The sequence below is a fragment of the Charadrius vociferus genome, unplaced genomic scaffold, assembly GCF_000708025.1.
Source record: "Charadrius vociferus isolate BGI_N301 unplaced genomic scaffold, ASM70802v2 scaffold39, whole genome shotgun sequence".
NCBI classification, from domain to species: domain Eukaryota; kingdom Metazoa; phylum Chordata; class Aves; order Charadriiformes; family Charadriidae; genus Charadrius; species Charadrius vociferus.
The window spans coordinates 4,881,503-4,893,888 of NW_009650188.1; the positions used below are offsets into that span (position 1 = coordinate 4,881,503).

General features: G+C 44.0%; 1 protein-coding gene across 1 annotated transcript in view; it reads right to left on the minus strand.

The window, feature by feature from the left end:
- Positions 1-1,862: 1,862 nt before the first annotated feature.
- Positions 1,863-12,386, minus strand: part of AXDND1 (axonemal dynein light chain domain containing 1) — a 21,017-nt gene continuing 10,493 nt past the window's right edge. The window contains exons 16-27 of the mRNA XM_009892938.1: positions 10,323-10,536; positions 9,626-9,719; positions 8,729-8,937; positions 8,049-8,145; positions 6,960-7,070; positions 5,961-6,104; positions 5,681-5,812; positions 4,386-4,477; positions 3,366-3,517; positions 2,519-2,608; positions 2,152-2,184; positions 1,863-1,948 (exon numbers count right to left, since the gene is read on the minus strand). Of these exons, the coding sequence (XP_009891240.1) occupies positions 1,863-1,948; positions 2,152-2,184; positions 2,519-2,608; positions 3,366-3,517; positions 4,386-4,477; positions 5,681-5,812; positions 5,961-6,104; positions 6,960-7,070; positions 8,049-8,145; positions 8,729-8,937; positions 9,626-9,719; positions 10,323-10,536 (1,454 nt within the window). The remainder of the gene's footprint in view (positions 1,949-2,151; positions 2,185-2,518; positions 2,609-3,365; positions 3,518-4,385; positions 4,478-5,680; positions 5,813-5,960; positions 6,105-6,959; positions 7,071-8,048; positions 8,146-8,728; positions 8,938-9,625; positions 9,720-10,322; positions 10,537-12,386) is intronic.

Consider the following 12,386-nt stretch of genomic DNA (forward strand, 5'->3'; position numbering starts at 1 on the left):
CTCCTATATATCTTTCCTGCCAAAAGCTATTTGAAATGACCAGGAACCTAAAGATACTGCAATCCTTTCCGTTGGCAGAGATATGGAGCCCTGTCAAAGGAAATACCACTGCACTTGGTTTCTCTGACCCTGGTGCCCTTTCAGTGGACGTCAGCTCTGCTCCTGCCCTTTTACTTGACCTGCAGCATCTCCCCTTGCTTCAAAGCAGACTTCTCTTGCTCAGCAATTCCCAGGCCCAACATTCTGGTGCTGGTGGTCCGTAAAGGCCAAGATAGAGGGCGCTTTGTGGCCCTTCTTTTAATTGCCCACTTGGTAGCTGGCCACCAGGTAGCTGGCCACCATGCATGTGCCTAGCAGGGCTTGCTCACTCTTCCATTTTCACTCATTTTATTCAGTCCCTCTTTGCCTGCTGGTAACACTCACACACATTGGCACATGTCATCGGTAATACTTCTGTTCAATGCAGCTATGTCGTGAGGGTGGCCAGCGGGTACTGGCTTAATACTGCTGCAAAGGACAAGGATCGCACTTCTACTAAGTGCCACATATTCTGTATATAATCAGCCCCTTCAGCTCCCTGGAATCCCCTTCTCAACACTTAGTGCTCCCATAATACTCGCTCTACAAGTATTTGGGGGCCTTATTTACAGCAAGGCACCCGGAGAACCAGCCCCCTTACAAGTGGCTGAGAAGTGGGGAAAAATGCACCTGTGAACTTCTCGGTGATCACACAAGCATCCGAGCTCCAGGTGTAACCTCACATCTAAATCGTTCTGCCACTGCAGTCCTCTCAGGAGAGGGCAGCAGGATGGCTGTGGCTCCTGCCTGTGTGTCTGTAATAGATCTCAGCAGGGATCCACTCATGGAATACTAGCTCTGGAAAGTGGAACAGCTCTGTAATCTTCCACTGGTGAACATGAGCTGTGAAGTTACTTCTCTAAGGCTGGTTCTGGTTATTTCTCATGCTGCTGGAATAGGCCCCTGTTTCCCAACCTAGGGCAAAAGGGTGTAAGACTACACAGAGTGAGCTGCAGATGATTCTTTCTTTGAATACTTCTCTGGCTGCATTTTTAACTCCATGCAAAATGATCCATCCAAGACCAAGATTCTTTGGCACATCAAGGACCAACACCTCTACGGATAATGTCTCAAAGGAACAACGCTTAGCCTGAGAAATGACTGTCAAGAGACATGCAGTACTACGTCAGGGCACACACATTACCCTGTTTGCACTCACATCTGTAGAAGTCAGGCATAGCTTTTTCAAACATACAACTTTTCTGCAGTTACAGAAAAGGCAAGTTATAGCTAAGAGCATCCTCAGTTCCAAAGATCATGCCTTGTTCCAGCAGAATCTCCCCTTTACACACACAGAGCTGGCAGAAACTTGTCATTTACCTTCAGGAGATATTACATTTGAAAACCTTGCAGAAGGAAAACATCATTTAAAAATATACTTCAGTATTAGTAATATATAGTGTTTCCAAAATAGAATTTGCTCTGAGGGAGTTGGCAGGGGTTGTCCGAGCCAATGTGATTCCTGACAGTTTCACTGCCTACTCTTCCCAGCTGAGACTGGGTAAAATTGCAGAACCATGATGAACAGGCAGCTCTGCTGGCCTTGCAGAGATTTATAACTATGCAGACTGCCCTGGGTTGAGGGCCTGATAGAGGCAGAAGACATGGGTGGCCACCTCACTGGGCAGTTTGGCCTGTTGAGGCCATAGGGGTACTGCAAACGGGGAGCTAGGGGGCTCAGACACCAAACACAGAAGTCACAGGGAGATGGGGCATTTAAATGCCATTCCAGTGCACCGAGCGGGTGAACTGGCATCATCTGAAGTCTGATTTTGTGACCTTGGTTACAGGCAGTTCTCCTGTGGCAGCAATTTGAGAAAGGCCTTCAAGATCATGCACAGCTTCATGCCTTCTGAAAGAAGGACAAAACCTTCAAAAGAAGAAGATTCAAAGATGAAGAAAAATTTGTCTGCACAATTCTGTACAATTTCTTCCTAACCAGTCAGGTGGTAACTGGATGATCTGAAGCCCAGAGGATGAAGGAGGTACCCATTAGCAGATAGAAAACCAGGCCATGCTGGCACTGAGAAAAAAAACCCTTGATACGAGAGAAAAGAGGTAGAAATTACTTACTTGCATGATCCAACAGGGATAAAGCAGAGTGATCTAGAGCAGCAAGAAGAGATTGATGAACACAAACAGGAGGCAAGCACAAGGCAAGGGGAGGGGAGGAGGATGTACAGGCAGGAGAGATCTAGTTAGGAGAAAGTCGGGGTAGCAATGGTATTACAAGGAAGACAAGCTGTAAAGATATCAGGGCTGTGGGAGGAGGTAGAGAACAAAGACGACAGATGTGGAAGTGATAGAGCTAGCTAGAAGAACAGCATAAATGCTGAGATAGCACAGAGATGTTGGGGTAGTGGACGAGGAGTAAGGCAGTGGATCGGGGGTGAGATGCTGCTAAGAACCTACTCAGGCATTGCTGTTTTTTAATATTCACTTTTTCTGGATCCCTTGGACTGGTCAGAGGTACAAGCTTTAGGACCTGAACAGGCCCTGACTTCTGAGACACTTTCTTGGAAATATTCTTCTGAAAGAGAGACAAAGCAACAAACCAAAGCCATTAAAAATACTGCAGAGTAAAAACGTGCCCAAGGTATCACATTCTTAACAAACAAATTAGCCTCTCCTCCTGCTTTGATGTCAAAGAGAGAGGATACACTGAAGGACTAAGGGAAAAAGTTTTAATTCCCATTCTTTCTCCTTCTCCACATCTTAAATCTGTGCAGATCCAGATGAGAAAGGACACAAGGAAATGCTTTCATCCACAACAAACATGGGACCTTAGGAACTCCCTGCAACATCACATTGGTAAGATCACTAGGTCAGCTGTTCTCAAACAGCTCCTGGAGACAGAAATAATGTCCTATGCTGTAAACACAAAAGGTCTGTGGCCTCTGAGAGTGAAGAGACTTGGAATATTATTTCTTTTCTACCCCAAAATCAGTGATCCTAAACAGATCTTGACTTTAACAGGGAACACTCACTTACAAGGAAGATGAAGCCAATTACAGTGATCTCCTAGATAGAGACCCTGTTTCATATGTCAAAATCAAACAAAATTACTTTCTTTCCAACACAGACCACGTTCAGCCGTTCTCTCTGTCCTGATCTAGAGTCATGGTAAAAGCCTCCTTGCTTGGCCTCTGACTAAGAGTTTAGAGAAAACCCTAGGATGTGCCCAGGAGGAGAGGGTGCTGCACTAAACGGGAGATGAATGAGGTGTCCTCAAAGATTGCTTCCCTCTCTGAGTCTAGGAGAGGGTTCAGAACATTGATTCTCCTGACCTTGCCTTTCTTTGTGTGTTGCTTCTGGGATGACTTTCCTCTCTTTCTCCAGCTCACTCTCTAGCTCTTTGATTCTCTGCAGAGCTTCTTCCAGCTTCTCTTCAAGACCTTCAGATCTCTCCTCTGCATTCTGAGCACGGATCTCTGTCTCTCTGAAACACAGAAGCAAAGATAATGCTGAAATCTGAAATCTAAGCAGCTGCTGGCAGGATACCTAAAAGAAAGATTTATAAAGCCAAAGTGTTCAGTAGGATTGACTGACTCTATAAAACACATTTATGGTTTCAGATCAGGGCATTGTTAAAAGACCTATAAGGGACTTCATGGCACATCTATGTAAACCCTGCAAATGGCATTAATTTTAAAACCCAGTGTTTGTTAGCAAAGGGTGAGATGTTGATCTTCATTGTGCAAGGATAAATACAGAGCACAGTAAATTCTATTAGCAGGGCTAATGAGATGAGCTTACCCTGGATAATGCAAGCTCACAGACAAAACAAGAAGTATGAGGAAATGTAGTTCAGAGTGCCCAAGCCTGTTTAAGCATGGAAGAAGTCATTACCAAACACAAACCTTAACGTGGTTCTGCATGGAGCCTCTTGGGTGTCCCTTCATTGTCTTCGCCATACTTAGGCACAACATTGCATGGCTGTACCTACCAAGCTCCTGAGCACTAGCAGGCCCTGGAAGCACTCAGCTGCATTCAAATAGCACCCTGCAGTGCTAACAGGACCTGAAGTATTGAGAAGTCTTGCAGAAAACCATCATGGGTACTCTGCAACGTACCTCATGAGTACACAAAATGGAAAATCTGCACACAGATGGAGGAGAGCTGACATGGGTCATATTTCAGCTAACAAAAGTCACAGTCAATGGCCCAAGACAATCAGAACAGAAGGAAACCCAAAATTAAGCCAACAGATATCAGACGAAGCAGAACTTTGTCAGAGAGCAGAACAGGCACTTGCCTGGGTTGAAACCCTGCCCTGCTCATGCCTCCAGCACAGGACCAATACTCACAGGAGCTGCACTTGCAGATGTTCCAGCGTTGCTAGGGCTTCAAACTCTTTCTGAGAAAAAGGAGTCGACGACTTGGTGGCAGTCATCTCCCTCTGGTTGGGAAGAGCAAAACTTTCTATCAGTGAACGTGAAACCAAGAATGCCGCATTTCATTTGCGGCACGTGCCTGATTTGGTGCTAGTGCCTCAGCGCACAGTCACAACACAGCTCAGCATCAGCAAAACATGTAAAATCAGAGGCTAGTTCAGGCACTGAACTGATCTTGGCATTAAAAATAGGCTAAAATGCTTTCCTGACTCAGACACGAAAGTCTCATTGGCTCATAGTATTGGGTTGCTGGTGCATTCACAGGGTTACAGAGGCTGGAGATGGTTGTAGCCTGAACAGGAGTGAAAAAAACAACAAAACAACATTCAGAGAACAGAAAGAGGCAGCTCCTCACAGGGTCCAACAGGCATACGTAAGTTTTCTTCATCTGAAGAAGACAACCAGGGTTTTTCTGTCAAAGTAAGTGCTAAAAGGCTTCTACTCTAAGCTTTGGAAGGTAGCTGTGATTTTCAGGGATTCATTTCTGTAAAATAAACCAAAGTCCATAAAGAAATGCTCCTGCATCTCCCACTGTCATTCGGCACTAGCTGCCCACCTCTGAAGTATGAAGGCCAAGGCACACTCAACAATGCAGCATGCTTAAGGAACAGGATCATCCAGTGACAGTTTGCTAAAGATCCAAAATTCCTGTACCTCTAGGTTCCACTCTGGATGACTGCCTAGCCAGGGAATGACTGCAAAAGGCGGGCCCGTATGACTTCTGAAGAGCAACTTTACCAAAGAGCACCATCCCAAAGGCAAGTGGAGAAAACAAGGACCTAGGAGGCCAAAACAACCTAAACTTCTTGCGTCCCTCTTGTTGTGGGATCTCCCTGAATCTCTGAATCCTCTTCAATTCTTCCTATGTACTCAGCACCAAACCATTTTCACCATCCCAGCCTCTGCAGATAGTCCTGGTTCAGACTACGCACATCACCCGTTATTGGTCCCACAAATGTCCTGGGGCCGTGACAGTAATGTATGGCTCAGGAAGACAAATTGCAGCTGTGGTAACTGTTCTAATGATTATTTAAAATTGCAAGAGGAGAGGAATCATAGAAAACACCAGCACCTTTCACTGCCGCAGCAGGTATGACACAAGTGTTAAAGGGGCTCTCATAACAGAGCTTGAGTAGAGTAGACAGCTAAAACCCAGCTCCAAATCTCTGCCAACATACTAAAACCATTGATGCAGTGAAGACTCCTACCCCTGTAACTGTGACGATGTCTGACTTCAGAGACTTCAGGTGGACATTGGTCTCACGTCCTACATATCTGATCATGTCTGCAGTAGCTTTGTTGTCCTCGGTCAGATAATCCATACCAGCACCTGGCTGCTGCTGAGAGAGAAAAAGAACAAGAAATAGGAGATACCACTAGCCTAGTGGCATTCAAGGCAGCTTTAAGGCCATGTTTCACATCACGTACACCAAGCAATAATTTAAAAGGCCCTGCTGGAAAGTAGCATATTGCAGCTACGACAGTCACCTGCATAATAGCAATTTCCTCTTTTACTTCTAATGTTTCGTCCTCTGTTACTGGTTTCTTATTGCTGCTGGCATCTTCAGCTTCAAGCTCTTCCTGAGTTGAAGAAATGATAGCGTCCTGAGGCTTAAGCTTCAATTGCAATTCCTGTAAGGCACCATAAGGATCAGGCGAGTAGCATAAGCCCTTTGTCCATCCAAATAACCTAGGCAAATCTAACTGGTTTCTGACTTTCTCTTGCACATATCTAGACTTGGACTTCAGCCAGCTAGGAGGGCCCTGAGTATGAATATATTTCAAATCATAAATGAATATGCTAATTACTGAACATTACATAAGTGGGACCCACTGTGGCATACCTGTACTTTGTATAGGCCATGGCAGGGAGAAAAAGAGAGGCAGCACGTGAGCTACACCACTGGCTGTGCACAAAGTCATGAACAGTGTCACTTTGCTTGGGGGGTTGAGTTCAGAACTGACACAAACAAATTGTTCAAGACAATAAATCTAAATCCATTTCCTCATCATATGAATTTAACTTGTTTTGTTTGAAAGTAGAGCAATGCCAGGCCAACCATCTCTGAAACACATCTAATTGTCAGTGGCAGTCTCAGACATCCATCTAGCCACATGAGGAATTAGCCTAGATGTTCAGCCTGATCACCTGGGCAAGGCAACCACCAGGATTCCAGTCAAAGTCCACGCTAATGGGTGAAGCAAAAGCTATCATGGACCACTGATCTACCAGTGGGGTAAAGTCTTATAGCTCCACTGAAGCTCTGGTTTTGCCTTAGACCTGCCCTCATCAGCAGCACTGTGATTTTTAATCAGTTTACAGTCATGACACCTCATAGTCCTTAGCCGCTGCTTTGAGTGCATGCGGGTCTCCGTGCAAAATCTTCCCTCAAACTGAACTGTAGCTACTTCCTGAAGGAAAAGTTTTGAAGCAGACCTTAATTCCGACTGATTCAACCTAGAACAGCAAATACAGTCTATATATACCTCTGATCCAAAGAGGTTTCTCAGTTTTTCTAAATCCAGAAAGGAGACCGGAGTGCCTTTGATCTCTGAAAGGAGAAGACTACACACTTGAATCCAATTACAGCACTCAGTCTGGGAAGACACAACAGAAAATGATTATTGAAGGATTATTGAGCAGAACAAATAGCTATTATTATATTCATTCAGTCCATTAAATAATTCCACCTTTCTGTCTTTATCTGTTCCAGGGACCTACCTGGACCCTTCCATCCTCACCCTACAAAGGGAAAGGAAGACACATTTCTCCAAGCTTTCTGCCACTGGCTAATCACTCCCACCAACTAATTCTTTCAACAAGCTCCTCCTCAGGCCAGTGCAGAACATCTCTGTCACAGCCACTGCCCCAGCCCATGTAGGGGGAAATGAGTGTAAATCCCAGGGGTTAATTTTTCACTCGCTAAGGTAACACAAAACAGAAGCACAAGTATTTTGAATGCCTGAAGAGAAGCTTCTTACATTCCTTGAAGCAATGCCATTTGCCCTGTACTCAAAGAAGCCTTGGGCTTCAGGAAGAGTCTACCTCTCGCATTTATAAAGTGCAGGCAAAGCTCGGCTAAACACTGGTGATGACAGCAGTAACAATTAGGGGGCTTTATCTGCCAGTGTATAATAAGGAAGTGGCAGCTCAGGTCAGTTGACTGCAAAAAGTTTCAACTACATCTGTATAAAGGTATATTGTGCCAAGCACCTCCGGGAACTCCTAAGCACCGCTCAAGTCTGGATGTACATGGCTCTGACAAGCTTTGAACCAGAGATGAATCTATGGCCACTTATATGGAATAAATCTCACAGGAGATGTACATACATACATATGTACCCTGAAACAGGGTAAGGAAAATATTAAAACTGAACGTGACTTGATCCAGGTTTATCTGCTTTCCAGGACTGCGGAGTCAGTAGGAAACTTGTGGGAACAGGGTAATCCATTGGAGTAGCAGGAGTCTTCCTCCTTCTTGAAACCCTCACATATGTTTTTCTCTACCTTTTACAAAGCAAATGCAGCCTTATCTACCCCAGACCTAGACAGCTGGAAACACAGGCAACTTTTACCTTGATCTTATTCAGCTCCTCCAGCTCAAAATCCGCTTCTAAATCCTTCTCAGACCGTTTCTTTCGAACAATTGCATTGACAATCTCACGGCAGCGGCTGCAAAGATGCAGAATGTCATCAGCCCTGCAGGACTGCCCTCAAGTGCTTTATTCCCTTCAGCCAGGATTCTGCTGCTGTCAGCAGGGTACAGGAGCTATCTGCAGACCTCTGCAGTAGAGAAGTCTCCGGAAGAGCAATCCTTGCCTACCCCACTCACACAACAACCTCCCAGACAGCTTGGCCGTGCCAGTGCTGTAGTAACCCACAGCAGACATGTAAGCACAGATCCTGACTCAGGTGGAGGCTTTGCTCCAGGTGACCTGGACTGCAGACTCACTGCCTGTACTGCCTTTAGGTCCTCTGGAGGTCATCCTCAGAAGTTTGACAGAGCCCTTGCAATCACAGATGCGAGCATGTTTTATAACAGTACTAGGTATAAAGCAGGCACTGCCATTCTCTTTAGGTGTTCCTATCTTATTAGGCTCCCTACAAATTCCAGTAAGTCCCATTTAGGACCTGGGAAAAGATCCAAGGAGGGCCAAATTGATGGGATCTGTCGCCATGATCTATCTCTCAGCACAATACACATTTTTTTTCTTGAGAAAACCTCCTTAGATGAAGTTGAAAACCTCTGTGATACCTGAATATAGAACCAGAGAGTCTGCCCATCTCTGCAATCAGCTCTTCGGCTCCATGCTGTAGTTTATGAGCCCCAAGGAGTCTGAGCTCCTCGTCCACCTTGGTGTCTGACTCTTGCCACTGGGGACACTCCCAGGACAAGCGGTCTGCTGTCATGTGTCTCAGCAAATTCACCAGCCACAGGGTCAGGTTTTGGTGCAGTTCAGTCACCTGCACAAAACGTCAGAGCAAATCTAAACCAGTAATAAATGACTGGTCTTGCAAAGTAGTCTGAAGTCAATGCATTTCACATAAATCAATGTCCTACCTAGTTCAGTTTGCAAACTGACCTAATGACAGATACATTTGTTTTTACCACTTTTTCTCCCATTTTCATTCCCATTACAAAACACATTTTCCTATCATGGATCTGTCCTTCTCCCAGTTCTCGTTTAGGATCATATGCTGCTTATCAGACACGTGGCACTTTCTCTTTTCCAGAATTCAGCAATAAACCAAAAAATCACACACCACACATAGAACATTTAAAAAATGCATACTGAGAGCCTCTGGTCTACAATCCTGGGAGAAAGAAGAAAAAACACAGAAAGCCAGCAGCCAAAACAGCTCTCTGAACAGGAAATATCAATGTTATTCCAAAGGAAATTCTTGCTAAAGATGAAACAATAAAATTGTGTTCATGCGCTGTATAGGAGACCTTAGAGTTATTTTTAGGGGAGTTCTCCTCTTCTCCTTTGGCTGAAATATAAAAGACACAATTCAACTCAAACAGGAAAGAAGGTGTCAAAAGAGAAGCAAGCGTTCTGCACATTTGCACTCTGGCCAGATGGAAATCAAAGGAAAGGGTGAATGTTAGATATAGTGCTCTTATCCCTAGAAGTTTCACGCTTGCACTTACTTTTTCATTAAGATGCATGAAGTTCTTCTCAACCTCATTATTCACGGACAGAACCCATTGCTGAATCATCTTAAAAAATTCTCTAGGTACCACCCTGAAAAAAAAATAAAAAATCCAGAAACAAAATGACCTCTAGTGCACTAGACCTGAGGATCTCCTGTCTCAAAGGCTTCTTTTGCTTCCCAACTCAAGGGAAAACAACCTATTTTAGTGCACCATATGCTGGAAAAGTTACACAGACATTTTTGTTAATGCTATAGTTGTGGGCAAATTTGGCATTTGCAAGTAATATCTTACATATGTTATGCACGTGCTCTGCGAATAATTTACTTCCTGATGATATTTACCAAAGACAATGGAGCATCACAAGGAGGAATACGCCCCCACAAACCTGACTGTAAGTGAATCACATATTTTTGTTTTTCTTCAAATGTCAAGATTTCCAAAGCAGGTGGCAGTTCTGAGGGAGACAGTGATGTTCCAGGAGCGATACTGAAGCCACCAACTGTTTCCACAGATATTGCCAAATCAAAGCAAATGAAAGGCAGTCGCCAATCATTTTAACACTTCAGCTGATCACATTTATCCCACTGCCAGATGCCTGCACCAGGGTCCCCACATAAAAACATTTCGCTTTTCTTATGAGTGTAGTAATGTACGAGGCCAGCCCAGACACAATTAACACCTCTGTCCTTACGGGAAATGTGGTTTCTTATCACTCTCAGCTTCATCCAACTTGCTGGAGCCTATATAGCTCATTGCTGCATCCACCTGGGCCAGCCATGCAGGAATCTTGTGATAAAATGCCCGCAGCTCAGCTTCACGCATGCCAGAACCTCTCTTCAGCTTTTGCACCTTCAATAACCAATCTTCCATATTTTTCACCAAGGCTGTCAAAAACCTAGCTGTGCCTGCAGGGGAAGAAAATATGAACCTTTAATTATAACTCTCTCAGCCAACAAAAACAAAGCTGGATTCAAAGAGGGATGCACAGCCTATGTGGGAACTGGCTACACTTAGGACTAAGAATGAGCTGTTTAGTAAGCACTGAATTCAAAGTAAGCTGAAGGAAAATAGGCTTGATTTGAAGCCCTGACTTTCCTTCTTGTCTTGGCAGATTTGGCTCCCTTGTTGCATAAAGGCTTAATATAACTCCTTTTAAAACAGCTTTGCAGTTACAACCCAGTTCTTCAAAGACGCAGGTGATACAGTATGCACAGATGTGCAAAAATGTGTGGACAAGGCAGTAAATTACTTGTTCATTCACTCATCTGGCACATGCTGATGGATATTCTCTGTTTATTGGGGAATATGCTTGAAATGTAACACTATTTACTCTTGATATCCAATGTTCAAGCTTTCTTTAAATCCTGGTGAGGTCCTGGCCTCTGTGACATCTTGTGGAAAAGATGGCATGTTAGGCACATGGAGGTGATGACAATTTTTTAAATATTTCAATAATTTTGATGCATGGCTTGGTTTCCCCACTGTACAGCTGTGGGGTAGAATCGGTTAACTTCTCATCTGGATTGGGAAAAGTGTTGGGATGTCCAGACTGGTAAGAAAGGGAGGAGGTTACCCTCTGCAGGGTGAAGGCTTTCAGAGCACACGATGGGAGCCCCTCAACCAGGCATTAGTTTTTAATGACCAGGAGACCAAGAAGAACTGGTAGGAATGAAATTGTTTAAGTTTTCCTGCCATGCAGCATCAGCTTAAGAGGAAAGAAAAAAAAGAGGTGGATTCCAGGAGGGCATGGCATGAGGTAGAACAGTCGCTTCTGATCGCTTACGTGTGGTTTGGCTGTGTTAGCCCTCACACAGTATTCTGGATCCTTATTAAATGGTGGCTTGCTTTGTGAAGGATGTCTGTCATTGCATTTACTTTATAACCTTAATCAAGTCCCCAGCAAAAGAGAATACCTAACTGGGGCTCACTGGAGAGGTCACTCTAGTCCCAAGTGCCAATTTCAAAGTCAAAACCATCTTATTCTCCCAAAGAAGGTACACTGTAAAGGCTTTAAGAAGTGATCAAGGAAGGCTGATAAAAAGCAGCCAATCCTCATAGATTTCATATATCTCCTCATATATCCTGTCTAAAACAATCTCATATTTCATTGTTCTCTCTGCATCTCTAATCCTTGTCATCAAATACCAAACCCTTATTTCTGGCACATGCTGCTTAAGATCAGGTAATCAGATCTTAGAAGATAATAAATACTTCAGGTGACTGAGTGCTACTGCCTCACAGGACAAAATTACCATGTTCTTATATTTTCTCTTACCTATTCCCTATATTCTTTTTCATTTTCACTGTTTCTTACCAGAGATGAAATGCAAAGAGAAGGGATACCTCGCTTTTTTACTGAAAGGCCATTACGAAAGGCCACAATGCAAAAATGAATCCAAGCCATTCAAAAATACCTTCCATGTATGGAGCAAGAGAACACCCTTCTCGTGGTCCAGTTCCTAAAGCCTCTATTAAGCTAAAATCCCTTTTTCTGGACTTTACCGGCTGAAGCAGATCTCTGTGCTGTTCTGCCTAGCCTTTTGTTCAGATCACGACTAACTATCAAGGCTTCTGACAATCTGCTCTTACTTTTTGCCATGCTGGTGTCTGGCCAGTTATGGACTAGTTCTCTCATTTTCTAATGAGAACTAACTGGGGATATTTATTTCCTTTAGCTGTCTCTTAGGATGGACAGACTTATCATTCTATCTCAGCACCCTTAGTAGGCTGAAATATAACATGTAGTCTAAGATAA